At 44.4% G+C, this 27,703-nt stretch overlaps 1 protein-coding gene across 4 annotated transcripts in view; it reads right to left on the bottom strand.

Annotated features, from left to right (window-relative positions):
- The window catches only part of PIR (pirin), a 96,173-nt gene that overhangs the window by 51,187 nt on the left and 17,283 nt on the right, over positions 1 to 27,703 (bottom strand). For all 4 annotated transcript variants that reach the window (XM_040338666.1, XM_040338668.1, XM_040338665.1 and 1 more), the window contains exons 3-5: positions 24,835 to 24,927; positions 5,084 to 5,167; positions 4,702 to 4,908 (exon numbers count right to left, since the gene is read on the bottom strand). In XM_040338666.1, coding sequence (XP_040194600.1) covers positions 4,702 to 4,908; positions 5,084 to 5,167; positions 24,835 to 24,927 — 384 coding nt within the window. The remainder of the gene's footprint in view (positions 1 to 4,701; positions 4,909 to 5,083; positions 5,168 to 24,834; positions 24,928 to 27,703) is intronic.

The raw sequence follows: 27,703 nt of genomic DNA, 5'->3' as shown, positions 1-27,703 counted from the left end.
TAGCATGCTATATTGCTTAACTGCAGCGTAGTCTGCTGGGAGGTATATGACCTTGTATTTCTGTCTGGCAGGTATGCCTTATTCACAATAGTCGGTAAACAGAGTGGCAGGAGATCAGCTTGACATATGTATACCACTGAGCAAAATTATAAACACTTTTGTGTTTGCCCCTATTTATCATGAGCTGAACTGCAAGATCTACGACTTTTTCTATGTACACTAAGGGGCAGATCCACAAAGATCTGCCCCGGCGCAGCGTATCTGAGATACGATACGCCGCCGTAACTTACTTCAGTTTGGTTTGAATCCATAAAGAATTTGCGCGGTAAGTTACGGCGGCGTAGTCTATCCCTCGCGGAGTAATGGCACGTAATTCAAATCGGCGAGTAGGGGGCACGTTTCTTTGCTGAGATAATCCATGGACCTCACAGGTGTGGCATATCAAGATGCTGATCAGACAGCATGGATTATTGCACAGGTGTGCCTTAGGCTGGCCACAATAAAAGGCCACTCTAAAATGTGCAGTTTTATTGTATTGGGGGGGTCCGGGGAGTCCGAAAACCAGACAGTATCTGGTGTGACCACCATTTGCCTCATGCAGTGCAGCACATCTCCTTCGCATAGAGTTGATCAGGTTGTTGATTGTGGCCTGTGGAATGTTGGTCCATTCCTCTTTAATGGCTGAACAAAGTTGCTAGATTTTGGCAGGAACTGGAACACGCTGTTGTGTACGCTGATCCAGAGCATCCCCAACATGCTTAATGGGTGACATGTACGGTGAGAATGCTGGCAATGCCAGAACTGGGATGTTTTCAGCTTCCAGGAATTGTGTACAGATCCTTGCAACATGGGGCCGTGTATTATCATGTTGCAACATGAGGTGATGGTCATGGATGAATGAGCCTCAGGATCTTGTCACGGTATCTCTGTGCATTCAAAATGCCATCAATAAAATGCACCTGTTTTCGTTGTCCATAGCATATGCCTGCCCATATCATAACCCCATCACCACCATGGGCCACTCCATCTACAACATTGACATCAGCAAACTGCTCACCCACACAACGCCATACACGCGGTCTACCATCTTCCCTGTACAATGAAAACCGGGATTCATCGGTGAAGGAAAAACCTCTCCAAAGTGCCAGACGCCATCGAATGTGAGCATTTGCCCACTCAAGTCGGTTACGACGACGAACTGCAGTCAGGTTGAGACCCAGATGAGGACGACAAGCATGCAGATGAGCTTCCCTGAGACGGTTTCTGACAGTTTGTGCAGAATTCTTTTGGTTATGCAATCCAATTGTTGCAGCACCTGTCTGGGTGGCTGGTCTCGGGCCATCTTGGGAGGTAAAGATGCTGGATGTGGTGTGGTTACACGTGGTCTGCTTTTATAGTGGCCAACCTAAGCAATAATCATGCTATCTAATCAGCGACAGTCGTACTATTTTGGATCCGAAATGTGCCCGACTTCAATGAACAGGGATTCGACTTCAATCCCTCACAATACCAGTCTGGTATGAATCTTTAGGGGATACTCCACGCTACATTTAAAAAAAAAAAATCCGGCATGGGTTCCCCCTTCAAGAGCATACTAGGCCCTTCAGTCTGGTATGGATTTTAAGGGGAACCCCCCTACAACTTAATTTATTAAGCAGCTCTGGCGTCTCTTATGACTTCTTTCCTCTCCGGCTCTTCTGCCTCCTCCACTGTCTTCTAGCCCTCTCTGGTTCTTCTCCCCTTTCCGGCTCCTATCCCACTGTCCGCTGTCTTATGCCAGGTCTCCTTTGTTATCTTCTGCTCGCTCTTGCCCGGTGTTCTCCCTCTGTTCTTCTTCCGATGTTGAGTCAACACTCTCTTTCACTCTAATGCCCGGTGTGCCACTACTTATGTTGGCATGGGGCGGGGTCACCATGTGACATCATCCGGAGGCCCCCTGCCCGCAGACCCCGACAACCAACGGCCAGGGTTGTTGGGAAGAGGCCCTTGTCCTCATCAACATGGGGACAAGGTGCTTTGGGGTGGGGGGGCACAGGGCGCCCCCCGGACCGACTTTGAACCTACTGCAGTAGTGCAGGGAACATTTTCAAAGTTGGACCGACCAGTTCAAGTTAAGACGACTCCCATAGGGAAACATTGGTTTTCACACGTCATGTGACATGAGCTCCCAATGTCGGAGCGTTTGTCACACCAGTGTAAACCGGGCTAAGCCCCTGTACCCTTCCCAAAGCACCTTGTCCTTATGTTGATGAGGACAAGGGCCTCTTCCTGACAACCCTGGCTGTTGGTTGTTGGGGTCTGCGGGCGGGGGGCTTATCGGAATCTGGAAGCCCCCTTTAATAAGGGGGCCCCCAGATCCCGGCCCCCAACCCTATGTGAACGAGTATGGGGTACATACCCCTATCCATTCACCTGAAAACCTTTTGTGTACATAGAAAAAAAGTCGTAGATTTTTGCGTTCAGCTCATGATAAATAGGAGCATACACAAAAGTGTTGCGTTTATAATTCTGCTCAGTGTATATGAAATAATTCAAAAATAAGAATAAAAAGAAATGGAGAAGAAAAAAGGGGGATAGAGCATACAGGTGAAACTAGAAAAATTAGAACATTGTGCAAAACTAAATTTATTTCACTAATACAACTTTAAAGGTGAAACATAGAACAATATTGGACCTCTGAAAAGTAGAAGCATGCATATATACTCAATACTTGGTTTGGGCCCCTTTTGCAGCAATTACTGTCTCAATGCGGCGTGGCATGGAAGCTATCAGCCTGTGGCACTGTTGAGGTGTTATGGAAGACCAGGATGATTCAATAGCGGCCTTCAGCTCTTCTGCATTGTTCGGTCTCATGTCTCATCTTTCTCTTGGCAATGTCCCATAGATTCTCTATGGGGTTCAGGTCAGGCAAGTTTGCTGGCCAATCAAGCACAGTAATCCCACGGTCATTGAACCAGGTGTTGGTGCTTTTGGCAGTGTGGGCAGGTGCCAAGTCCTGCTGGAAAATGAAGTCAACTTCCCCATAGAGCTCGTCTGCGGAAAGAAGCATGAAGTGCTCCAAAATCTCCTGGTAGAAGGTTGCGTTGGCCCTGGACTTAATGAAGCACAGTGGACCAACACCAGCAGATGACACGGCTCCCCAAATCAACAGACTGTGGAAACTTCACACTGGGCTTCAATCATCTTGCAGTGTGTGCCTCTCTATTCTTCCTCCATACTCTGGGTCCTTGGTTTCCAAATGAGATGCACAATTTGCTCTCATCAGAAAAGAGGACTTTGGACCACTGAGCAACAGACCAGGTAAGACGCTTCTGACGTTGTTTGTTGTTCAGAAGTGGCTTGACAAGAGGAATACGACATTTGAAGCCCATGTCCAGGATCCGTCTGTGTGTGGTGGCTCTTGATGACTCCAGCCTCAGTCTCTCCAGGCTGCGGTCATACCTGCTGCTTGTGCACCTTTTTTTCCCCACATAACTTTCCATTAATGTGCTTTGATATAGCACGTTGGGAACATCCAACTTCTTTTGCAATTACCTTTTGAGGCCTTCCCTCCTTATGGAGGGTGTCAATTATGGTTTTCTTCACAACTGTCAGGTCAGCAGTCTTCCCCATGATTGTGATTCCTACTGTACTGAACCAGACAGAGACAATTTAAAGGCTCAGGAACCCTTTGCAGGTGTTATGGCTTAATAAGCTGATTATAGTGGGACACATTGAACCTCGAAAATTTCACCTTTTCACAATATTCACATTTTCTGAGATTGTGGATTTGGGGTTTCATGAACTGTAAGCCATAATCATCACAATGATGAAAAATCAGGTCTTGAACTATCTTGCTTTGCATGTAATGGGTCTATCTCATATATTAGTTTCACCTTTTAAGTTGCATTAGTGAAATAAATGACTTTTTGCAAGATATTCTAATTTTTCGAGTTTCACCTGTACATCAACGTACACCCACATATCCACTATGAGATAGCCCTCATACAAGGCATTACACTTGCACTTTCCATACAAGACTTTCCATACAAGACTAATTCCGTGTACACACGATCATTTTTCGGCATTAAAAAAACGTTGTTTTTAAAAAAAAAATCATTTAAAATGATCGTGTGTGGGCTTCACATAATTTTTCAGGTTCTGAAAAACGAAAAAAAAAAAAAAAAAAAATTCGAACATGCTGCATTTTTTAACGACGTTTTAAACAATATCGTTTTTCGGGTTGTAAAAAATTATCGTGTGTGGGCTAAAACGACGTTAAAAACCCGCACATGCTCAGAAGTAAGTTATGAGATGGGAGCACTCGTTCTGGTAAAACTACCATTCGTAATGGAGTAATAAGCACATTCATCACGCTGTAACAGACAGAAAGGCGCAAATCGTCTTTTTCTAACACGGAATCAGCTAAAGCAGCCCCAAGGGTGGTGTCATCCGCATGGAACTTCCCCTTTAGAGTGCCGTCGTACGTGTTGTACGTCACCGCGCTTTGCTAGAGCATTTTATTAAAAACGATGGTGTGTGGGCAACGTAGTTTTAATGATGAAGTTGGAAAAACTTTGTTTTTTCTACATGCCGAAAAACATCGTTTTTTTTTTCATGTCGAAAAATTATCGTGTGTACACGGCATTAGATACATAATACTGAATTTAGCCAAATACAGCAAATATCAGTTATAGTTTTTACCCTTTAGCAAACACCAACCTTAACTCCCATTGACTCTCCAGAGATGACAGTAACAGTTACTCCATCTTTAGATGGCTTGGGAATGTCCCTACTTTTCAGTTCTTGATATTCAGGAGGGATCATCTTCTCTGAGCTTCTCAGATTGACCCACAGTTGCAAGCCATGTGCTGGCTCTTTTGTAGAAGGCATCTCAGCATGGACAATACCACGCCCTGCTGTCATCCACTATGTATACAAAAAAGAAATAGAAATTGAAAGGAAGTTCAATGAACTTATGAAATTATATATATATATATATATATATATATATATATATATATATATATATATATATATATATATATATATATATATTACGATATAGAAATTGTTGTTTGTGTATGAAATCTATATAATTTACCTGCAAGTCTCCTGGGTCCAGTCTGCCAACATGTCCACAAAAATCTTCATGTTCCATTGAGCCCCCATCAAGCAGATAAGATACCTACACAGAAAATAAATAATATCTTCCTTAAAGGGGAGTTCCACCCACAATTTCACTTTTTAAATATAAATACCCCTGTAATACACAAGCTTAATGTAGTCTAGTAAAGTTAGTCTGTAAACTAAGGTTCATTTGTTAGGTTGTTAGAGCATTTAGTTCGTTTATAATCTAGGAATAGGCCGTGGCCATCTTAAGTGTGGGCATCATGAAGCCAGACTGTCTGACTTCCTGGATTTCAGCCTTGCAGATCTCGCACATGCTCAGTGCTGCACAAGCAATGTAATAGGTTTCAGTCAGGTTTCCATAGCAACGGGAGTGTCAGAGGAAGTTGCCGCCCCTTATCTATGCAAACCTCTCCTCTATCAAGGAACCTGTAAATATACTAAATCGGACATCACTAAATGGCGGACAGCAGGCCAAATTCGGACCGCCTCACTCTCTTATGCGGCCCGCCGCGGTACCGGCATTTATCAGCCTTTTCTTCCCCCTGCCGTCTCTGTAATCCTCACACAGAGCAGACAGGAGGAGGCGGGACAGTTCTGGATGCAGGGCGGAGTTCTTGGAGGTAAACAAGCACGTGATTGGCTGCTAGGATGAAGGGCAGTCTTAGCAACCAATCACCATCTTACAACACCCGCCCTCCATCGGAGATATGCCGTGCCTCCCTCCGATCTTCGGTCTATGCAAGGTGAGCGAGGTGGCAAAGTTGCAGTGGCCCTGTAGTTCCCTCACTGCGGGGGGGCCCAGCCCAGGAGACCGGGATATCACTCCATTGTTGCTGGCTGCAGTTATGAGCAGAGAGCGTCTACTCTCTGTCACACTGCCCAGACCCCGCACTGACAGCCCACCCCCCTCCTCCTCCAGACACTCAGACAGGAGAGGAGATAGAGAGAGCATGATCTTCTCCTCCTGTGTGTACCAGCAGCCCCACCCACATCCGATCCCTGGCAGCTCCGTGCCTCGCAAAAGGCAAAGTTCAGCAGCCTGCAGCCTTGTTTCCTGAATTAGAAAAAACGCGAGATTTCATTGGGATACATGACGCCGATATCCCAGGAACCCTTGCAAATCGCCTTATTCCTTAATCGCCTAGGCGATTAAGCCAGGAAGCTGAGGATTAAAATGGCAAAAAAGGTATTTACTATCCAAAAAAAGAAAAGAGATTGTCCATTATGAAAACTAGGCACTAAGGGCATGCAGCACAGCCAAACATTAAAAAATGGGTGGAACTCCACTTTAAGTAAATCTAAGTAAAAGCAATATACCTTCTAAGCCAATTACATTTTAGGATTAAACTGACTTGCTGAGACCCATTTGGTTGTTTACATCTTTAAAAGGCAAGTTGCTTATGCAGAATTTTCTTTTGAAAGGGCATAAAAAGCAATGTGATGGTGCCAATCATAAAGGCAGATTAGATGCAGATAAACGGTTATGCCAGTCTGAGGTTAAAGAAGGTAAACTAGCAAGAATTGTGGCTTGCCGACTAATAAATTTCGACATTATACCGGGGAGATAGCAAGTCTTAGGCCGGGTACACACGGACAAACATGTATGGTGAAAGCGGTCCGTCGGACCGTTTCCACCATACATGTCTGCCAGAGGGCTTCTGTACGATGGTTGTACACACCATCGTACAGAAGTCCGCGCGTAAACAATACGCGGGGCGTGTCCGCGGTGTCGCCGCGTCGATGACGCGGTGTCGCCGCGACAATGACGCGGCGACGTGGGCGGCCCGCCTTTAAAATGCTTCCACGCATGCGTCGAAGTCATTCGACGCATGCGAGGGACGGCGGGCGCCTGGACATGTACGGTAGGTCTGTACTGACGACCGTACATGTCCGAGCGGGCTGAATTCCAGCGGACTGTTTTAAAACAAGTCCAGGAATATTTGTCTGCTGGGAAAAGGCCCGGCGGGCAAATGTTTGCTGGAATTCGGCCCGCTCGCGCCCACACACGACCAAACATGTCTGCTGAAACTGGCCTGCGGGCCAGTTTCAGCAGACATGTTTGCTCGTGAGTATGGGGCCTTACACTCTTTGACAAAGCAAGTTCACGGATCTGACAGCAGTTTAGAAGAGGATACAAATAAAATTCCATAGCAATGCCAGCTGTACACACACATGCTAAAGCCATGGAATATGCAACCTTGATAGGCAAGATGGTGTCATCACCTGACATACTGTATTCTGCAGTCCCTGAGATCACAGATCAGAATAGTCAACAGATAGTCAAAACTGGTACATATATCAGCATGAGTATTCACATAGTGCAACGCCTAAAACATGAATGCAGCCCAGGGGTAATGACTTTGATTCAATGTATTAAAAAGATAAAAAGTCAAATATTTGTCACACAGGCAATCACATTCCTAATGTCTTTTTCTGAACACTGACAAACTGTCAGTGGCGTTGCGTCCATTAGGGGCGCTCAGTAGGGTTCCCATCTGTCTGGGATTAACTTAGACAGTTTGGGTTTTGAATCATGTGCCTGGGTTTCAGTCCGTCTGAAACCCGGACACAATATTCAGACAGGAATGTGGCTCAGAACAAGGCCTGAAAGGAGGGTGAGAGGGCACTATGCATGCCACATTACTATTCTTTTTGGAGCGCACAAAGGTGTCCCAGGTCTGTTACAATCCTATAGTGTGTATTAACATTTTTTTTTTTTTTGCAGTGTAGCGCTAGTGTTTGGGTTTGGCTTTAAGAAGAAGTGGCAAACCCTAGCACTCGGGCACCCCCCCTCTCTCCAGCCACCCCCTCTGTGCACTATGGATAGATTCATGCATTGCCTGAATCTATCCATGGACGCTGTAGACACCCCCAATTGTTTTTGAAGCACCTGATTAGAGCCATAGGCTCTTATAGGCATAAAAAAACGTGACATATGAGCGCAAATCATTGCACTCGCAGTGTACCCAGGTGTGTTAGCAAAGCAAATAAATATTTGCCTTGCTAACACAGAATCGCCTCTCAGCAGGCCCGGATGTAATAGCGGGCACCTGATTAGCTGAAGGCAGAGGCGATCCCATTGGTGCCAAGGAATACAGGAAGAAGACACGCATGGAGGAGTCGGAGGACACACAGCATCCATCGCCGTGCTACCCACAGCTCGCCGCCTGACCAGCTGCCTAAAACACGCCACCACGATGGGGTAAATGCCGGGCAGACAGCGGGCAGTTGGGTGGCCACAGTGGCTGCATATTATGGGCACAGAGGCTGCAATTGATGGAGTACAGTTGGCTGCATTTGCGGGGCACAGTGGCTGCATATTATTGGCTGCATTTGATGAGCACAGAGTCTGTATATGATGGGCACAGGGGGCTGCATATGATGGGCACAGTGAGGCTGCAATTAATGTTTTTGTATTTTTCAGTTCGTTTGCGCCCCCCAAAAAATTAGGAGCACCAGCCGCCACTGCGTTTGATTGGCTGATACAACCAACATACTGCACATGTTCTTCTTCCAGGCATGGAAACGCGATGTTCAAAAAAACACAACATGCAAAAACAATAGTTTGTTCCTTTAGTTGGTCTTGTACTTTAATTCTATCACAACAGGACATTAATTCAGAAACAACAAACGTGGGTGGTCTAATCAGAGGATAACCAGAGCAACTATAAGACTTTTGCTGGCCTATCCTCTGCTAACAAACACAAGGACTCATCTTTTACAACTTTTAACAATGCCATTGGTAAAATGCTTCTACTAGCTGAATAGGTTTTACATTGTGTCCGGGGTCGGAAATTAAAGGAAATACTGTAAATCATACAAAATATGTTTTAGTTGTTCACCAGGAAACTGTGCACAGAATTGGTCTCATAAAAATTAATTAAAAGGAGAACTACAGTATCTCACAAAAGTGAGTACACCCCTCACATTTTTGTAAATATTTTATTACATCTTTTCATGTGACAACACTGAAGAAATTACATCTGGTTACAATGTAAAATTGTGCGTTCCACCGACCAAAAATTGGTCATGGTTCCTAAAACCAAATACAAATCTAAAGGAGAAAGAAGGTTTGCTTTCCAGGGCCCCAGGCTTTGGAATGCTTTACCAACCAGCATTCGGTTGGAGCAAAACCACCTGTCGTTCAGAAGGCAGATCAAGACCCTGCTTTTCTGATGGCATGAGACACAAACAACCAGCGCCCAGAGGCGATTCAGTTCGCATGTGCCGCGCTATATAAATTTTTCATTCATTCATTCATTCATGTAAAGTAGTGAGTGTACACCTTGTATAACAGTGTAAATTTGCTGTCCCCTCAAAATAACTCAACACACAGCCATTAATGTCTAAACCGCTAGCAACAAAAGTGAGTACACCTCCAAGTGAAAATTTCCAAATTGGGCCCAATTAGTAATTTTCCCTCCCCAGTGTCATGTGACTCATTAGTGTTACAAGGTCTTGGGTGTTAATGAGTGTTAAATTTGGTGTTCTCCCTCTATCATACTGGTCACTGGAAGTTCAACATGGCAAAGAACTCTCTGAGGATCTAAAAAAAAAAAAAAGACTTGTTGCTCTACATAAAGATGGCCTAGGCTATAAGAAGATTGCCAAGACCCTGAAACTGCAGCACGGTGGCCAAGACCATACAGTAGTTTAACAGGACAGGTTCCACTCAGAACAGGCCTCGCCATAGTCGGCCATGTAAATTGAGTGCACATGCTCAGCGTCATATCCAGAGGTTATCTTTGGGAAAAAGACGTACAAGTGCTGCCAGCATTGCTGCAGAGGTTGAAGGAGTGGGGGGGGGGGGGGTTAGCCTGTCAGTGCTCAGACCATACGCCGCACACTGCATCAAATTGGTCTGCATGGCTGTCATCCCAGAAGGAAGCATTTTCTAAAGATGATGTAAAAGAAAGCCTGCAAACAGTTTGCTGAAGACAAGCAGGCTAAGGACATGGATTACTGGAACCAGGTCCTGTGGTCTGATGAGACCAACGTAAACTTATTTGGTTCAGATGGTGTCAAGTGTGTGTGGCGGCAACCAGGTGAGCAGTATAAAGACAATGTTGTATTGTCTACAGTCAAGCATGGTGGTGGGAGTGTCATGGTCTGGGGCTGCATGAGGGCTGCCGACACTGGGGAGCTACAGTTCATTGAGGGAACCATGAATACCAACACGTACTGTGATATACTGAAGCAGAGCATGATCCCCTCCCTTCGGAGACTGGGCAGTATCCCAAACACACTTCCAAGACGACCACTGCCTTGCTAAAGAAGCTAAGGGTAAAGGTGATGGACTGGCCAAGCATGTCTCCAGACCTAAACCCTATTGAGCATCTGTGGGGCATCCTCAAATGGAAGGTGGAGGAGCACAAGGTCTCTGACATCCACCAGCTCCGTGATGTCGTCATGGAGGAGTGGAAGAGGACTCCAGTGGCAACCTGTGAAGCTCTGGTGAACTCCATGCCCAAGAGGGTTAAGGCAGTGCTGGAAAATAATGGTGGCCACACAAAATATTGACACTTTGGACATTTTCACTTAGGGGTGTACTCACTTTTGTTGCCAGCAGTTTTGACATTAATGGCTGTGTGTTGAGTTATTTTGAGGGGACAGCACATTGACACTGTTATACAAGCTGTACGCTCACTTCTTTACATTGTAGCAAAGTGTCATTTCTTCAGTGTTGTTCTTCCCATGAAAAGGTATAATAAGATATACTAAAATGTGAGGGGTGTACTCACTTTTGTGAGATACTGTACATACTAGGGCCAATTTAGACAGGATCCAATTAACCTACCAGCATGTCTCTGAAGTGTGGGAGCGTACCCAGAAGAAACTCATGCAGGCAAAAAGAAGAGAACATGCAAACAGGCAGGTAGTATCACGATTGGGATTTGAACCAGCGACCCTTTTGCTGCTAGGCAAAAGTGCCAACCACAACACCAAAGTGCCCCAGTAAACCACTCTCAAACCGCAACGTATATATACATATTGCAGTCGGCAAGTGGTTAAGGAAATATCTCAGGGCCCCCAGGTCACCAGAGCTAGTGTCCCCATCAAACATTTACCCTCTATCACTTTTCTGAGGAAAAACCCAAAATTTGGAATTTTATTTCAATGGTTCACAGGAGCACCGCCCCCCCTGTAACTCTCTCTCTCTCACCATAGATAGATTCAGCATTTGATGGCACAGTGGCAGCGTTTTATGGGCACAGTGGCAGCGTTTGATGGGCACAGTCGCAACGTTTGATGGGCACAGTGGCAGCGTTTGATGGGCACGGTCACAACATTTGATGGGCACAGTGGCAGCGTTTGATGGGCACAGTCGCAACGTTTGATGGGCACAGTGGCAGCGTTTGATGGGCACGGTCACAACATTTGATGGGCACAGTGGCAGTGTTTGATGGTTTTTTTTTTTTAAAAATTTTTTTTATTTGTTTTAGCACCAGCCGCCACTAATCCCGCTACATGTAGCGGGATGAAGAACTGTAGCAAATCTTTGGAAACTAGGGGCTAGATTCAGCAACCAGATACTGCGGCGTATCTCCAGATACGCTGCCGTAATTTCAAATCTGCGCCATTGTATCTTTACGCCGATTCTCAAAGGCAGATACGTTTGAAAAATAGGCTTCTGCCGCCGACGTAACTTGAATACGGCGGCGTATAATTGTGTGCAATTTTACACAGGCCGCTAGGGGCGCTTCCGTTGTTTTCGGCGTAGAATATGCAAATGACCTAGATACACCGATTCACAAACGTACGTACGCCCGGCGCAATTTAGTTACGTCGTTTACGTTAGGCTTTTTCGGTGTAAGGTTACTCCTGCTATTAACAGCCAATGTTAAGTATGGACGTCGTCCCCGCTTCGAATTTTGAATTTTTTACGTCGTTTGCGTAAGTCGTTCGCGAATAGGGCTGGACGTCATTTACGTTCAGGTCGAAAGCAATGACGATTTGCGGCGGAATTTTGAGCGGGGTCAACATTAATTTAAATAAAACACGCCCCCTCATCCTCATTTGAATTAGGCGCGCTTATGCCGGCGTAAGTTAGGAGGCAAGTGCTTTGTGAATACAGGACTTGCCTCTATAACTTATGGTGGCGCAGCGTAAATACGATACGCTGCTCCGCCGTAATAATGCGCGCAGCTACCTGAATCTAGCCCTAGAACTTCTGACTTCACTTGCATATTGGCTACTAAACATCAACATTTTGTAACCAATGCCTTCAACATAGTTTAACATAATCTGGCCATATAAGAGCAGCTATACTTTTAAAGGAATGATGTTTTAATCAGCTGTAGCAGCAATGGAGCAAAGTAGTTCCATATTTACATGACACAGTACAATGAAACAATCCTCTGAACCTCACTGCAAGTCATAAATTCACTTGTCAACAGACTACATATGAGGGTTCCTGCAGACATCTGAAAAACATTCTTCACTTAACCAAGAGCCCTTGGTGACAGTCTGGACAGACAGACAATTACATATTGCCGTTGTTGGAATTCCCAGAATCCTCTGCAGTAATGTCATCTTAAATATTGTTTTATATCATGTCAAACTGTAACAATGTCTCCAGACACATGCCTTGTGGTTTCAATTGTGCTGGTATGTCAAATATTAGCTGGGGTGGGGGCAATATAAACAATGTTTAAATCAGGAGTCATCAATACATCTTTCACAGCTTAGCGCAAACTTTGCTACTGGGCTGGCTGCTGATGTTAGGATACATACTATAGTATCGCCGATTGTTGGCATTATTCCCATATTTTTTTCTTTAGTTATAGTAGAGCTATAAGTTAAACTTTTTTTTTTAATAATGCAAATGATGTAAAAAATTTGTTTTTTGCCATCTGTGTCCCATTGCGGAGATTTCCCCTCACTTCCTATCCCAAAGCCAAACAGGAATGGAGAGGAAATCTCTTCAAACTAGTGTCCCCAGAGTGTAGACAAAAACAGCATGGTTTGCAATTAGCCGCCCAACTAGCGAATGCCCTTCCGCTCTGACTTCAAACGCGATGACGTCAGCACGTCAACTCCTCCTGACGCACGTTTCGTCATATAATGATGTCGTCTGGGCGTTCGCAAGCCGCCCGGCTAATTGCTATCCATGCAGTTTTTATCTACATTGATGTAAGTGTTTTTACCTTTAAAGCGGAGGTTCACCCAAAAACACCACTTTGGACCATCCAAACTAGCATACTAGCATCAGCTAAAGCAGGGATAGGCAATTAGCGGACCTCCAGCTGTTGCAAAACTACAAGTTCCATGAGGCATAGCAAGACTCTCACAGCCACAAGCATGACACCCAGAGGCAGAGGCATGATGGGACTTGTAGTTTTGCAACAGCTGGAGGTCTGCTAATTGCATATCACTGAGCTAAAGTATGCCCTTTTTTTTTTTTCATGTGCTGTACTTACGGTTTAATCGGTGAGTTTCGTTTCAGACACCCGCGGGGAATGGGCGTTCCTATGAAGAGTGGAACATGATTGACGGCCGGCTATGGCGCGTCCCACGTTCCGAAAATAGCCAGAGTAGGACTCAGCTCTTCACACCGCTATACGGCGCCTGCGCATCAGACTAGAAGCTGACTGCGCAGGCGCTGTATATATGTCGGCGTCCTATTTCGGCTTTTTTCGGAAGGCATGACGCGCCATAGCTGGACGTCAATCAAGTACCCCTCTTCATAGGAACGCCCATTTCCCGGCCGGAGTCTGAAACTAAAGTTACGGATTAAACCGTAAGTACAGCTCAAAAAAAAAAAGGCATACTGTAGCTGACGCTAGTATGCTCGTTTGTATGGTAGATCAAGACATTTTTTTTTCCAGGGTGAACCCCCGCTTTAAATCCAATTAACAAAACTATTTATTACACTATGGTGAGCCTTTTTCATTCCCGGTAACCACCGTTGTCCATGCACGAAACCAGAGTCACCATCGGCATTCAGTCTTCCTTTCACCACTCCTGTGAAGCGGTCGCTACTACGAGTATCTGATCAAAGGCCCTGGCTGGGGTTTGCAGCCGCAAGCGCTATTTGCTTGCCATGTGGTAAGCGTGCAATCCTTAACGTGTCAGCACTTCTTGGTGGTGGAATTTATTACGGATGTCATTTATTTTGCTGTTTGATCTTCACTTTATATTGGACTTATCATTGAACATTTTGCACATTGTGGTCTGACAGTTTACTCATTGAGCTTATCGATCACATTACACTTGGTGGTGTATCATTGTGGTCAAATTTACAACCATTTTGTATGTGGGTTATTTTATTTTTAGGTTGGGTCAGCGCGGCTACATTTTATTTTACGGTTTATTGGTGTGTATTTTCACTTTTTAGCTGCTGCATAGTTTAGGTAATTTATATTATTTTCATTAGCACAGTATTTTTATTTCCTATTAGTGTACAAGGTGTGGCCAAATAAGGTTATCAATGGCTGCAGCAACAGAAAAGGTGGCAACACTGCAGCGATTTCACTGCAGAAGAAAAAAAAAGTGGAGGTCACACTAACATAAGAAGAGCCTATCGAATGGTTATACTGCAATAAACAACAGATACTTATAAAAATGTAGCAGGGAGTTCTTGGAAAAAACAGAGGCCATGGTCTTACAGGTATGGGCAGCCTACATCACATAGGTAATAATATAAATTGGTTAAAAACACCAAGACAGCTTGTTCCTCAGGATCCTTTTATGTACCATGGGTGATCTTTTAAAAAGCCTCTGCAAGATGTCCCTGCCATTTCTGCATTCCCCGGAACACGACCTGCTTATCAGTACAGCACCATCAGTATCGCCCATCAGTGCAGCCTCATCAGTACCGCCTCAGCAAAGAATAAAAATGACTTATTTGCAAAATTTTATTAACCACTTCCATATTGCTAGAATTCCAGTACTCATATTTTTTTTGCTAGAAAATTACTCTGGACCCCCAAACATTTATATATACCGTATTTGCCGGCGTATAAGACGACCCCCTAATTTTCCAGCCAAAATGTTGGTTTTGGGATATACTCACCGTATAAGACTACCCTCCTACTAGTCATGCCTCGCCTCACGGTGCCACCATTACATGCCAGACTGTGCCCCATTACATGCCAGACTGTGCCCCATTACATGCCAGACTGTGCCCCATTACATGCCAGACTGTGCCCCATTACATGCCAGACTGTGCACCATTACATGCCAGACTATGCCCCATTACATGCCAGACTGTGCCCTTACCTTATCCTAAGACATGCAGAATCGCGGCCGTACGTTTTTTCAAAAGCCGCGCCTCCTACGTCTTCTGTTCCATGATAGGCGGAACATTCAGCTTCCCAGGAGGCACTGTGTTTAGTGTTCGCCTATCACGGAGGCCCTCTCGTCCCTCCGTGATAGGCGGACACTAAACACAGGACGAGAGGGCCTCCGTGATAGGCGGACACTAGGGAAACAAGTTGAAAAATTCTCGTGGGAATGAGGCTTACAAGGTCTGGGAGCCATCTCAGTAGTTGCTATGCATGCCCTAAAGTAACCTAGAGTCAGTGGACATGTTATTTCATCAACAAAGGTACTAAAAAAGTGCATTACAATAGAAAAAGCAAGACAAAAAGCCACCAAGCTGAAAAGGCTTTAAAATTGCTGGTTAGCCTTGAAGAGGCTCCATCCCTCATCTGTCCCATCCCAACACACACACACCTCAATACCTTCCCACCTCCAGAACAGGGACATTTATATAGGGAATTCTGTGGGAAGCACAACATATGATGGTCCTTTGGTTCAGGCCTAAAGCAGATCTCCAAGGCAATAATTAACAAAAAAACTGATAGCCCACTAAAAGACAAAAATACCAGCTTTTGTTGTAATATTCACCTTCAATCTAGAGATGTCCTCACTCTGATAGCTAGCATTATTCAACCCTCTTCCTCTGTGCTACAGGTATGTCATCCTGGATGCACCATGGGTTGTGAATGGACAGGGATAGGAGGAGTAGCAAAGTGATGAACTCATCTCCCTGTCACTCTGCCTTCTCCTCTCATCAGCGTGCTTCTTGTCAGTACATGAACTGGCTGGCTTATTCTACAGCTTCCTTCTCCCACATACATGAATTGCAAGAAGCTCATATCACTTAAACTTCAATTACTTACATTATTTTCATAAAAAAAAAAAAATACACTTAAAGTGGAGGTCCACACAAAAATGGAACCTCCGCTTTTCGGAACCCTCCCCCCCTCTGGTGTCACATTTGGCACCTTTCAGGGGGAGGGGGGTGCAGATACCTGTATAATACAGGTATTTGCACCCACTTCCAGGCATAGACTCCCGCAGGGGTCACACCCCTACACCCCCCCTCTCCCGTTGTCTTCTGGGAAACACAAGGTCCCAGAAGACCAGTTAGGACGCGCAGCGCGACTCACGCATGCACAGTAGGGAACCGGGAAGTGAAGCCGCAACGCTTCACTTCCTGAGGATGGCGGTGGGGGCAGCCGAGAGCCGGGCGATTGATCGGTTTCGACTGTCGACATCGTGGGCATCCTGGACAGGTAAGTGTCCATTTATTAAAAGTCAGCAGCTGCAGTATTTGTAGCTTATGGCTTTTAATATTTATTTATTTTAGGCGGACCTCCGCTTTAATTATGTAAAAAATAAATAAAAAAAAAAGATAATGTTTTGTCTGGAATTGGGTTTTTAATTAATACAGGTCCACTTTGCGCAATAAGAAGATGTTACATGTTGCAGATTTTAAATTTTTGTTATTTGTGTACTATGAATGCAGTCATTTTGGTTACGTTATTTAGTAAAGTACTGACCTCAAGTGGACACTTTGTAGACTGCTTTGACATAAAAGATTATAACCAACTCCAGCTGGCATAGCATACAAACATGATGATTTCTTACAAAAGAAGATATAAATAATAATAGGAGAAACCCAGGACATCATCAATGAGAAAAATCAAGGATCAATCAAAAAGGAGTATTCAGAAACTCTACATGGGTTTCTTAAAGAGCTCTAACCTCATTCATTATTGTAGAAACTACATACAATACAATTGTTAAAGTTTTGCCTGCTTTTTGATTTGTCTGCGACCCCAATAGGGAGATTTTTGCTCACTTCCCCTTCCTTGAAGTAGGCCAACAGATGTTGTCAGCAGGACTAAAGTGCAATATAGCACTGTCACAAGGTCTAATTCTTCACTCTAAATAAAGTGGTTGTAAACTCTCCAAAAAACAGCAACCTGCAAGACAAAGGCATAATGAGCTAGTATCCATCGCATACTAGCTCATTATGAAATAGTTACCTTAGATCAAAAGCTGTTGCAGCAGTCCCCATACACCGCTGTAACTGGAAACATGCTTTCCTGGCGTTATTTCCAGGTTCGCAGGCTGCGGTGCTGTGATTGGCCAGAGCCGTGATGACGTCACTCCTGCTCATGCACGCGGGAGCCGCCGGTTGCAGCACGGCTACTGAATAAACGGTGTCCACAGGTGTCTCAGCCATCCGAGGGAGGGGCCAGGAGCACAGAAGAGGGACCCAAGAAGAGGAGGATTGGGGCTGCTCTGTGAAAATCCACAGCAACAGAGCAGGTAAGTATAACATGTTTGTTATATTTATAGGAAAAAAAACAACGCCGGGATTCAGAAAGATCGGCGCACCTTAGATAGGCGTAGCGCATCTCATATGCGCTACGCCGTCGTAACATTGTGAGGCAAGTCCAGTATTCACAAAGCACTTACTTCCATATGTACGCCGGCATAAAGTAAATGGGCCGGCGTAAGCCCGCCTAATTCAAAGTAGCAAGGCAGTGGGCGTGTTGTATTATAATGAAGCGTGACCCCATGTAAATGCATGGCCGAACGAACGGCGCATGCATGCTCAGAATCACTGAATTTATTCCCTAAGATACGCCGGGTCCATTCATGCGTCGTGAACGTAACCTACGCCCAGCTCCATTCACGTACGACTTACGTAAACGACGTAAAATACGACGGCTGTTCCGACGTCCATACCTTAACTTTATCAGTGCATTTTTATAGCACTTTTCGCTGTGAAAATTACAATGGTCCCAAAAATGTCTGATGTGTATGCCATAATGTCGCAGTCACGGAAAAAAAAAAAACTGAACGCCGCCATTACTAGTAAAAAAAAAAAATATTAATAAAAATGCCATAAAACTATCCCCTATTTTGTACACGCTATAACTTTTGGGCAAACCAATCAATAAATGCTTATTGCGATTTTTTTTTACCAAAAAATATGTAGAAGAATACGTATCGGCCTAAACTTAGGAAAACAATTAATTTTTTTTAGATATTTTTTGGGGATATTTATTATAGCAAAAAGTCAAAAATATTGAACTTTTTTCAAAATTGTCGCTCTATTTTTGTTTATAGCGCAAACAAATTAATATACACTTATTGGGATTTTTTACCAAAAACATGTAGCAGAATGCATATTGGCCTAAACTGATTATTTTTTTAACTTTATTTTTGTTGGATACGTTTTATAGCAGAAAGTACAATTTTTTTTTTTTTTAAATTGTCGCTCTTTTTCTGTTTATAGCACAAAAAATTAAAACCGCAGAGGTGATCAAATACCACCAAAAGAAAGCTCTATTTGTGGGAAAAAAAGGACTTCCAATTTTGTTTGGGAGCCACGTCGCACGACCACGCAATTGTCAGTTAAAGCGCCGCAGTGCCGAATCGCAAAAAGATGCCAGGTCCTTTACCTGCATAATGGTCCGGGTCTTAAGTGGTTAAAGTGTATTGAATTGTCTACCCTCAAGTTGTAAAGCGCTGTGTAAACTGTTGGCGCTGTATAAATCCTGTATAATTATTATTATTATTACTATTATTATGTACCAAAAAAAGGAAAAAAAGAAAAAGGAGAGAGAAGAAAGAGTAGAAGAAGGAATTTCTCCTCCCAGGTCACAAGAGTCTATGGATGCATACTGAATACACAGAGTCCATGATTTAAAGCGGGGTTCCGGACATAATTTTTTATTTATTTTTTGCAAGCTAAAATTTATCACATTAAATAGTCCCTAAAACATATTAATAGCTCCCCAATGGTTCCAGAAATCATTGCAAACACTCGCCTTATATCCTCCAGCTCATGTTGTGGCTGTATCCATCCATGTGTGGGCATGTGACGCCAAGTTCCTTTTTCTTCCTGGTTTTCAGGGAGAGGTGCATGCTGGGCCATTTTTAGGCACAGTAATGCCCAGAGACTTCTGGGAAATTAGTGTCATCATTTCCCAGGAGGCAATGGGGTCTTAGGACAGGAAGTTGAACCACCTAGGACCAGGAACTAGGCAGATTACGAAATTTGCCTGGTAAAAGACAGATACATTTTTACATTAAAGGCACGCTGTTAATAGAAAGTACGGGCCAGATCCAGAGAGAGAGTACGCCAGCGTATCTACTGATACGCCGGCGTACTTTCAAATTACCCGCGTCGTATCTTTAGTTTGAATCCTCAAACCAAGATACGGTGGCATCTGGGTTCGATCCGACAGGCGTACGGCTTCGTGCGCCTTCGGATCGTAGATGCAATACTTCGGCGTCCGCTGGGTGGAGTTCGGGTCGTTTTCCGCGTCGGGTATGCAAATTAGCTTTTTCCGACGATCACGAACGTACGTGCGGCCGTCGCATTCTCTTACGTCGTCTCTAGTCGGCTTTTTCCGGCGTATAGTTAAAGCTGGTATTTTGCGGCGTATAGTTAGATTTGCCATGTTAAGTATGGCCGTCGTTCCCGCGGCAAAATTTGAATTTTTTCTTTTTTTTTGCGTAAGTCGTCCGTGAATCGGGATGGACGCAAGTCACGTCTAAGTTTAAAAAATGACGTTGTTGTGACGTCATTTCGCGCAAAGCACGGAGGGAAATTTCGAAACGGAGCATGCGCAGTTCATTCGGCGCAGGGACACGCTTCATTTAAATGAATCACGCCCCCTAATCGCCGATTTGAATTCCGCCGCCAGAAATACACTACGCCGCCATAACTTACGGCGCAAAATCTTTGAGGATTTGAAAGAACGCCAGGTAAGGTATGGCGGCATAGCGTATCTCTGATACGCTGCGCCTAGCCATTTCTATGTGGATCTGGCCCTTTATTTTTAGGGTGGAACTACGCTTTAACAAATATCAGTTTTGAAGCATACTGCATATAAACATTTCTCATCATTTACCATGATCCAGTTTTAGGTTTGACCAAATTATTGGGTATATTCGACTGTTTTAAAAATGTTGCAAATGTCTATTCTGGCAGTCAAGAATCAGTATGACACCAATTGTTTCTTGTTCATGGGTTTAGATATGCTTTACATTTATTTAGTAATAATAATATAGGCTGTAGTAATTTTTATGAAGACTGAATTTTAATGATATGTCCGCAGCTATAATGTTCTAAGAAAGAATGCTAATACAGCAGGTTTTAATGAATGCTTCCAATGTAAGCAGACTGAGGGTGTGTTCGATACTGAAGTATTATAAATTGGGCTGCAACAACAAAAAACCTGTTTCTGATTAGAGAATTGCTTAGCTGAATTCGTAGACATGCCAGGGAATTTTCTGTATACCCAGGTTAGAATTTAATACAAGTTTTTACTAGCTAAAAAAAACAAATACACTAATATGCCAAAAAAACAACAAACAACAACAAAAAAACGCCCCAAGTCGCACGACATGTCAAATTACATGTTAGTCAATAAGAGCCATCTTAATGTACACTACTGAAGTCGCTCTGACTTCAGGAAAGGTTCCTGTACTACTTCATGGCGACTTCTAGGCGACTTGTACCCATTGATTTCAATGGAAGTTGCCTCCAAGTCGGATCCCCTGTCTTTACTGAAGCAACTTTCCATGAAGAGAAACTAGTTTTCACAGGCAAACCCCTCCCTCCCACAGAGCTGATTGTTGTTTGATTGTCCACAGCCAAAGTCCCTGTCCTGGAGGCGACTTGAAGTCACCCCAAGTCGCGCTGAAGTCGCCTTGCAAAGTCGCGCACAAAGTCGTGTTGCCCCTTTGTGAACCGGCTCTAAAAAAAATGTTGCTTACTTAGAACAATTTATTGTTTGGGTGGAATAATACTTTGAAATAAGCTTGAAATATGCTGGTGTTCCGTCAAATTAGCCAATTCGTCATAAACTCAAACTAAGTCACTTCTGATTTCTTTAAACCAGGGGTTGACAAATTTGCTTGGAATCTAGGAGCCAGCTAAAAAAGTTAGGAGCCAGAAAACGCGCCCCATCCCGACGAGCTTGCGCGCAGAAGCGAACACATAGGTGAGCAGCGACCGCATATGTAAACGGTGTTCAAACCACACATGTGAGGTATTGCCGCAATTGGTAGAGCGAGAGCAATAATTCTAGCCCTAGACCTCCTCTGTAACTCAAAACATGCAACCTGTAGAGTTTTTTAAACGTCTCCTATGGAGATTTTAAAGGGTAAAAGTTTGACGCCATTCCACGAGCGGACGTAATTTTGAAGCGTGACATGTTGGGTATCAATTTACTTGGCGTAACATTATCTTTCATAATATTAAAAAAAATGGGGATAACTTTACTGTTGTCTTATTTTTTAATTAAAAAAAGTGTAATTTTTTCCCAAAAAAAGTGCGCTTGCAAGACCGCTGCGCAAATACGGCGTGACAGAAAGTATTGCAACGATCGCGATTTTATTCTCTAGGGTGTTAGGATAAAAAATATATATAATGTTTGGGGGTTCTAATTAGAGGGAAGAAGATGGCAGTGAAAATAGTGAAAAATTACATTAGAATTGCTGTTTAACTTGTAATGCTTAACTTGTAATACCAACGGCCACCACCAGATGGTGCCAGCTTACACATCTGGTGGTAATAACCAGCACAGCGGTTAACGAGGACAAAGGGGCTGCTCCACTTTAGCTCAGCAGTGATCGCTCCGTCGATCCCAGCTGAGCAGGCAGATGACACTGTGCAGAGACAGCGCCGCTCCCCCTTATGGAGGATCTAATAACGACGGACTGTAGAGTCCGTTGTCATCCCATCCAATCCGCCAGACGGATGGAAAAGTAGGGTTTTTCTCCGTCACACTTTGGCAGGTCGGAGCGGGTCGGATGTCAGTAGGCATGTCACCGCTGACATCCGTGGCTCCAGAGAGGAGCATGGAGCGTCCGTTCAGGTCCGCCTAAAAAACTGACAGGCGGACTTGAACGGTCCGCCCGTGTGAAAGGGCCCAAAGTTGTCGCTGTCTCTGTGTTTACAAGCGACAGTGGGAAGCAGAGGGTGAGCCACAGGTGGTACCCGGCAGCAGCTGCAGGAGCCACATGACCAGTTCTGGTGGGCCAGATTTGGCCTGCAGGCCTTGTGTTTGCCACATGTGCTCTCGAGGAACCCTAAGTGAGAATGGTTGCTCTAGATTGAACATTCTGATAAATAGCAGGGAATACAAGTATTAATCATTTTTATATCTGTTTCTGTGGGTCTGAGGAGCTGCTGGGTATACCCTGTACATAGGTCCTTAACTGCTACTCTTGCTTTGCCCCCTCCTGGGGGTAACCACTTCCCCAACATTTAATGGGCCAATGCCATAGCATCTCCGGTTGATTGTAGCTTTGGCACTGCACTGTTAAAGCGGTTGTATACCCACAAAAGGAAATAAAAACATGTAAGGCAAAAGGCATAATGAGCTAGTGTGCACTGCATACTAGCTCATTATGAAATACTTACCTTAGAACGAAGCGTCTACATCGCATCCCAATCACCACAGAGGGAGCTGACATTTTCCCGTCTGTGTTGCTTCCGGGTTCGCGGCTGGAGCCGCGATGACGTCACCCCTACGCATTCATGTGCGAGTCTTCTGTTCCAGAACGATACGCCAGACCTTCACTGCGCATGCGCCGCCGATGTCAGCGGCTGCCTGCAGGGTGAATATCTCCTAAACCTTATTATATGCTAAAAATGTAAAAAAGGGCTATTCAACCGCTTTAAAGTTCGAAGACTTCCATATTTTATCCAATCCAGTAGAAGGATGGTATAGTAGTTATAAAAGACAGAGAACACATATATTAAGTACTTTTGTTTTAATTTTGGCTCTGTTCACATCTTGGAATTTTTTGGTGTTTTTCTGCTCTAATGCCGCGTACACACGACCATCTTTAATGGTCACCCCGATTATTGTTAAACCGGCCCTGCCTACACACGATCGTGAAAAAAAAAATGCTCTAGCAAAGCGCGGTGACGTACAACACGTACAACGACACTATAAAGGGGAAGTTCCATTCAGATGGCGCCACCCTTGGGGCTGCTTTTGCTGATTTTGTGTTAGTAAAAGTTTGGTGAGAGACGATTCACGCTTTTCAGTCTTCGTGCTTTTCAGTCTGTTACAGCGTGATGAATGTGCTATCTCCATTACGAACACTTGTTTTACCAAAACGAGTGCTCCGTCTCACAACTTGCTTTTGAGCATGCACATTTTTTTCACATTGTTAAGGACCACACACGACCATTTTTTACGATGTTAAAAACGACATGAAAAATTTGAGCATGTTCTAAATTTTTAATGCTCATTTTTTACGTCGTGAAAAATGCTCTGGAGCCCACACGATTGTTTTTAATGTCATTTTTTACAACCCGAAAAATGGGCGTGTGTACGCGGCATAATGCCGCGTACACATGACCATTTTTTTAGGACGAGAAAAATGCAGTTTTTTAAATTGGTCATTAAAAACGATCACGTGTAGGCTCCAGTGCATTTTTCTCTACGTGAAAAATGGGCATTAAAAATTTAGAACATGCTCTAAATTTTCTCGTTGTTTTTCACGTCGTGAAAAAACGGTCATGTGTAGGCTTTAACGACAGGGAAAAAACGCGCATGCTCAAAAGCAAGTTATGAGACGGGAATGCTCGTTCTGGTAAAACTAGCGTTTGTAATGGAGCACATTCGTCACGCTGTAACAGACTAAAAAGCATGAAGACTGAAAAGCGCAAATCGTCTCTCGCCAAACTTTTACTAACATGAAATCAGCAAAAGCAGCCCCAAGGGTGGTGCCATCCGAATGGAACTTCCCCTTTATAGTGCCGTCATACGTGCTGTACGTCACCGCGCTTTGCTCGAGCATTTTTTTTTTCACGATCGTGTGTATGCAAGGCAGGCTTGATAAGAATCACCTCGAGAAAAACGTTGTTTTTTTCGAGGACATTAAAAATGGTCTTGTGTACGTAGCTAATGCCTCAGCTCTAAAAACGCCCAACAAGACAAATCCCATTAATTTAAAAGGCCCCTGTTCACATCTCAGCGTTCTGTCGCCTAAAGCAAAGCGCCCGTCACTCAAAAAGGTACATGAGCTTTTTTTTTGGCAGGTTACAGGCGCTTTAATGAGAAATTTAAGCACTGAAAATAGTCTGATTGCGAGTAACCTAAAAAAAACAAATGAAAAGGTGTCTTTTCTAATGCTGCGTACACACGATCGGGCTTTTGCCCGGCCAAATCACATCGGAATTCCATCAGAAAAATATAGAACATGTTCCATATCTAAAGTCCGATTGAATTCACCGTAATTTCCGATGAAAAAACACAGATAGGACTACACACGATCGGAAAATCCGATGGAAAAAGTACATCGGAAATTCCGATCGTGTGTACGGGGCATAAGAAAGCACTCAATGTACAATGAGGACTTTTTACCTTTAACGTCCAATAAAAAAAATAAAAAATAAAAAAAATGTTTTGATCCCTCAACAATCACAGTGCCACAGGCAGTTCTTACCGTCTCAAATCCTCTGTGAGGGTGATCTGGGAAGCCCCCGGGTTGGCCACCTTTAAATTCATCAAACAACAGAAATGGGTCCAATTTTTTAAGCTAAAAAAAAAAAAAAAAAAAATATATTATACATACAGTACTTATCAACATAAAAAGAAAATTCCTAAAATTTTAAATAAGATATGGCTTATGTGCATAATAAGATAAACTATATTGCATTTTCAGAGAAATGTTATTGTTTTATATGGAAGCTTTTCTTTCTTTCTCTCTTCCCTATAAAGTATTGTATATGGCATGAAAAAAAACATTGAAAAGTAGTGGTAAAAGGTGTGTGTGGAATATATGCCTTGGGGAAACAAGTGCTACTAGATCTACTTTAAAAAAAAAAAAAAAGACGACGAAAGGGGGGGAGGTGTGAAATCACGGAGTTCTGGTGGGTAAGTTCTCGGAGGTGGATGAGCGCATTGTGGTTTGTCACAAGGATATCAAGCAAAGTGCATTGTCCTTATATTTAAAATATTAAAGGAGAAGTAGGGCAAAGCTCTTTTAGCCTTACTTCTCCCGTGTGTCACGGAAGTGCCCTTAGTTCTGTTCTCCTGTGACTGGTATTCAGCCGCCCCCAGTGACAGTCACCGGCTCTCTGCTCACTGTAGACCGAGAACTGAGCGATGAGCGGTCTGTGATCTCTGAGTTTTCTGTCTTAGAGGCAGCAGGGGACAGCTGATGCATCAGGCCAATGGTAGGTGATCAGGGGTCACTAAATGGCAGAAAGCCCAGACCGTGGTCGTGCTACTTAGCAGTTGCAGGGGATCGTTTGCTTTTTAAACAAAATAAGTTCGTCAGCTCTCACCCCGCCTGCTGTAAAGCTGATAGGTGCCATGGTAGGATGAGGCTGAAAATATAAGAGGACAGTGATGGGAGAGAGGGTATGACTCCAAGGGACACCGCAATATGCAATGGGGCACTGTAATGTGTAAAGGGGCTCTGTGATAAGGGGCACTGTAATGTGTAAAGGGGCTCTGTGATAAGGGGCACTGTAATGTGTAATGGGGCTCTGTGATAAGGGGCACTGTAATGTGTAATGGGGCTCTGTCATAAGGGGCACTGTAATGTGTAATGGGGCTCTGTGATAAGGGGCACTGTAATGTGTAAAGGGGCTCTGTCATAAGGGGCACTGTAATGTGTAAAGGGGCTCTGTGATAAGGGGCACTGTAATGTGTAAAGGGGCTCTGTGATAAGGGGCACTGTAATGTGTAAAAGGGGCTCTGTGATAAGGGGCACTGTAATGTGTAAAGGGGCTCTGTGATAAGGGGCACTGTAATGTGTAAAAGGGGCTCTGTGATAAGGGGCACTGTAATGTGTAAAAGGGGCTCTGTGATAAGGGGCACTGTAATGTGTAAAGGGGCTCTGTGATAAGGGGCACTGTAATGTGTAAAGGGGCTCTGTGATAAGGGGGAACTGTAATGTGTAAAGGGGCTCTGTGATAAAGAGGAAGTAAACCCTCACTAAAAAAAAAAATAAAAAAAAAAAACTGCAAGACAAAGGCATAATGAGCTAGTATGCATAGCATACTAGCTCATTATGAATAACTTACCTGAGATCGAACCCCCAAAGCGGGCCTCAGACCCTCCTCCGTCGCCGCCATGATACCCGGAGTGACTTACGGGTATCGCTACTCTGGCGCGGTGACTGGCCGGAGCAGCGATGACGTTACTCCTGCGCATGCACGCGGGTGCCGCCACTGACGGCATGATCGCCGTTAGAAGCGGCACGCTCAGTGCGCCTGCGCCCTATGTCTACGGCGCATGGGTGCCTGTCTTTTCTGAAAATATCTTCCAAACCTTTTAGGGGCACTGTAATGGGGGGCACTGTAACGTGTAAAGAGCTTCATGATGTGAAGCTGGCTGAAATGTTTTGGGGTGCTGTGATGTGTAAAGGGGCACTAGGACAAGAAGGAGACTGAAATGTAATGGGGGGCTGTCAGGGCCATCTTTTCCATTGGGCACGCTGGGCAGTTGCCCGGGGGCCCCGCTTGCCTGGGGGCCCCCACCGGCTGCCCAGCAACTCCAGTAAAAAATTGTGGAGAGTGACGGGTTAGAACTGCCCATGCCCAGTTTGCGGGAATCACAGAGAAGATCCGGTCCTCCACGAGTGCGGGGGGTTGCTGATGTAAGGGGGGAGTAAAAGCAAAAATGTAAGGGGGCACTGATATAAAGGTTCCCCCTCCTATATTAGTGACCCCCTTACCTTAGTGTATTTACTCTACAGAAGGTGGTCTCTGGTCACCAGAGTGCCCCCCACATCAGAGTTCCCCTTTACATCAGAGTCTGCAGGATTCCCCCTTACAATGCAAGGGGGAACTCAGTCTGCGGACCCTGATGTAAGTGGGAAAGAGAAAGCAGTGGACTCTGATATAAGGTGGCCTCTGGTCACCAGAGCCCCCCTCCACATCAGAGTTCCCTCCTTAGATCATGATCTGCAGCGTTCCCCTTTACATAAGAGTTCCCTTTCACTGTAAGGGGGAATCCTGCAGACTCTGATGTAAGAGGAAACTCTGTGCTGGCTGGGTTATAGTAACCTGACCTTCATGTCAATGAAGAAATGTATTTATTTTTTTACTTTTGTTTAACTTAAACACATTGGCCCAGATTCAAGAAGCTATTGCGCCCGCGCAACCATAGGTTGCGCGGCGCAATAGCTGTTTTGCTCCCGCGTAGCGAATGCCCCTGATTCAGGAACATCGCTACGCGGACTGCAGCCTAGGATATGACAGGCATAAGCCTCCTTATGCCTTCATATCTTAGGCTGCATTCTTGCGTTGGCCGCTAGGGGGCGCGGCCATTGTGATCGGCGTATAGTATGCAAATAGCATACT

The sequence above is a fragment of the Rana temporaria genome, chromosome 2 (genome assembly GCF_905171775.1).
Source record: "Rana temporaria chromosome 2, aRanTem1.1, whole genome shotgun sequence".
Lineage (NCBI taxonomy): Eukaryota > Metazoa > Chordata > Amphibia > Anura > Ranidae > Rana > Rana temporaria.
The sequence above is the reverse complement of the archived record's forward strand: the minus strand, read 5'-3'. Positions and strand labels throughout refer to the sequence as shown.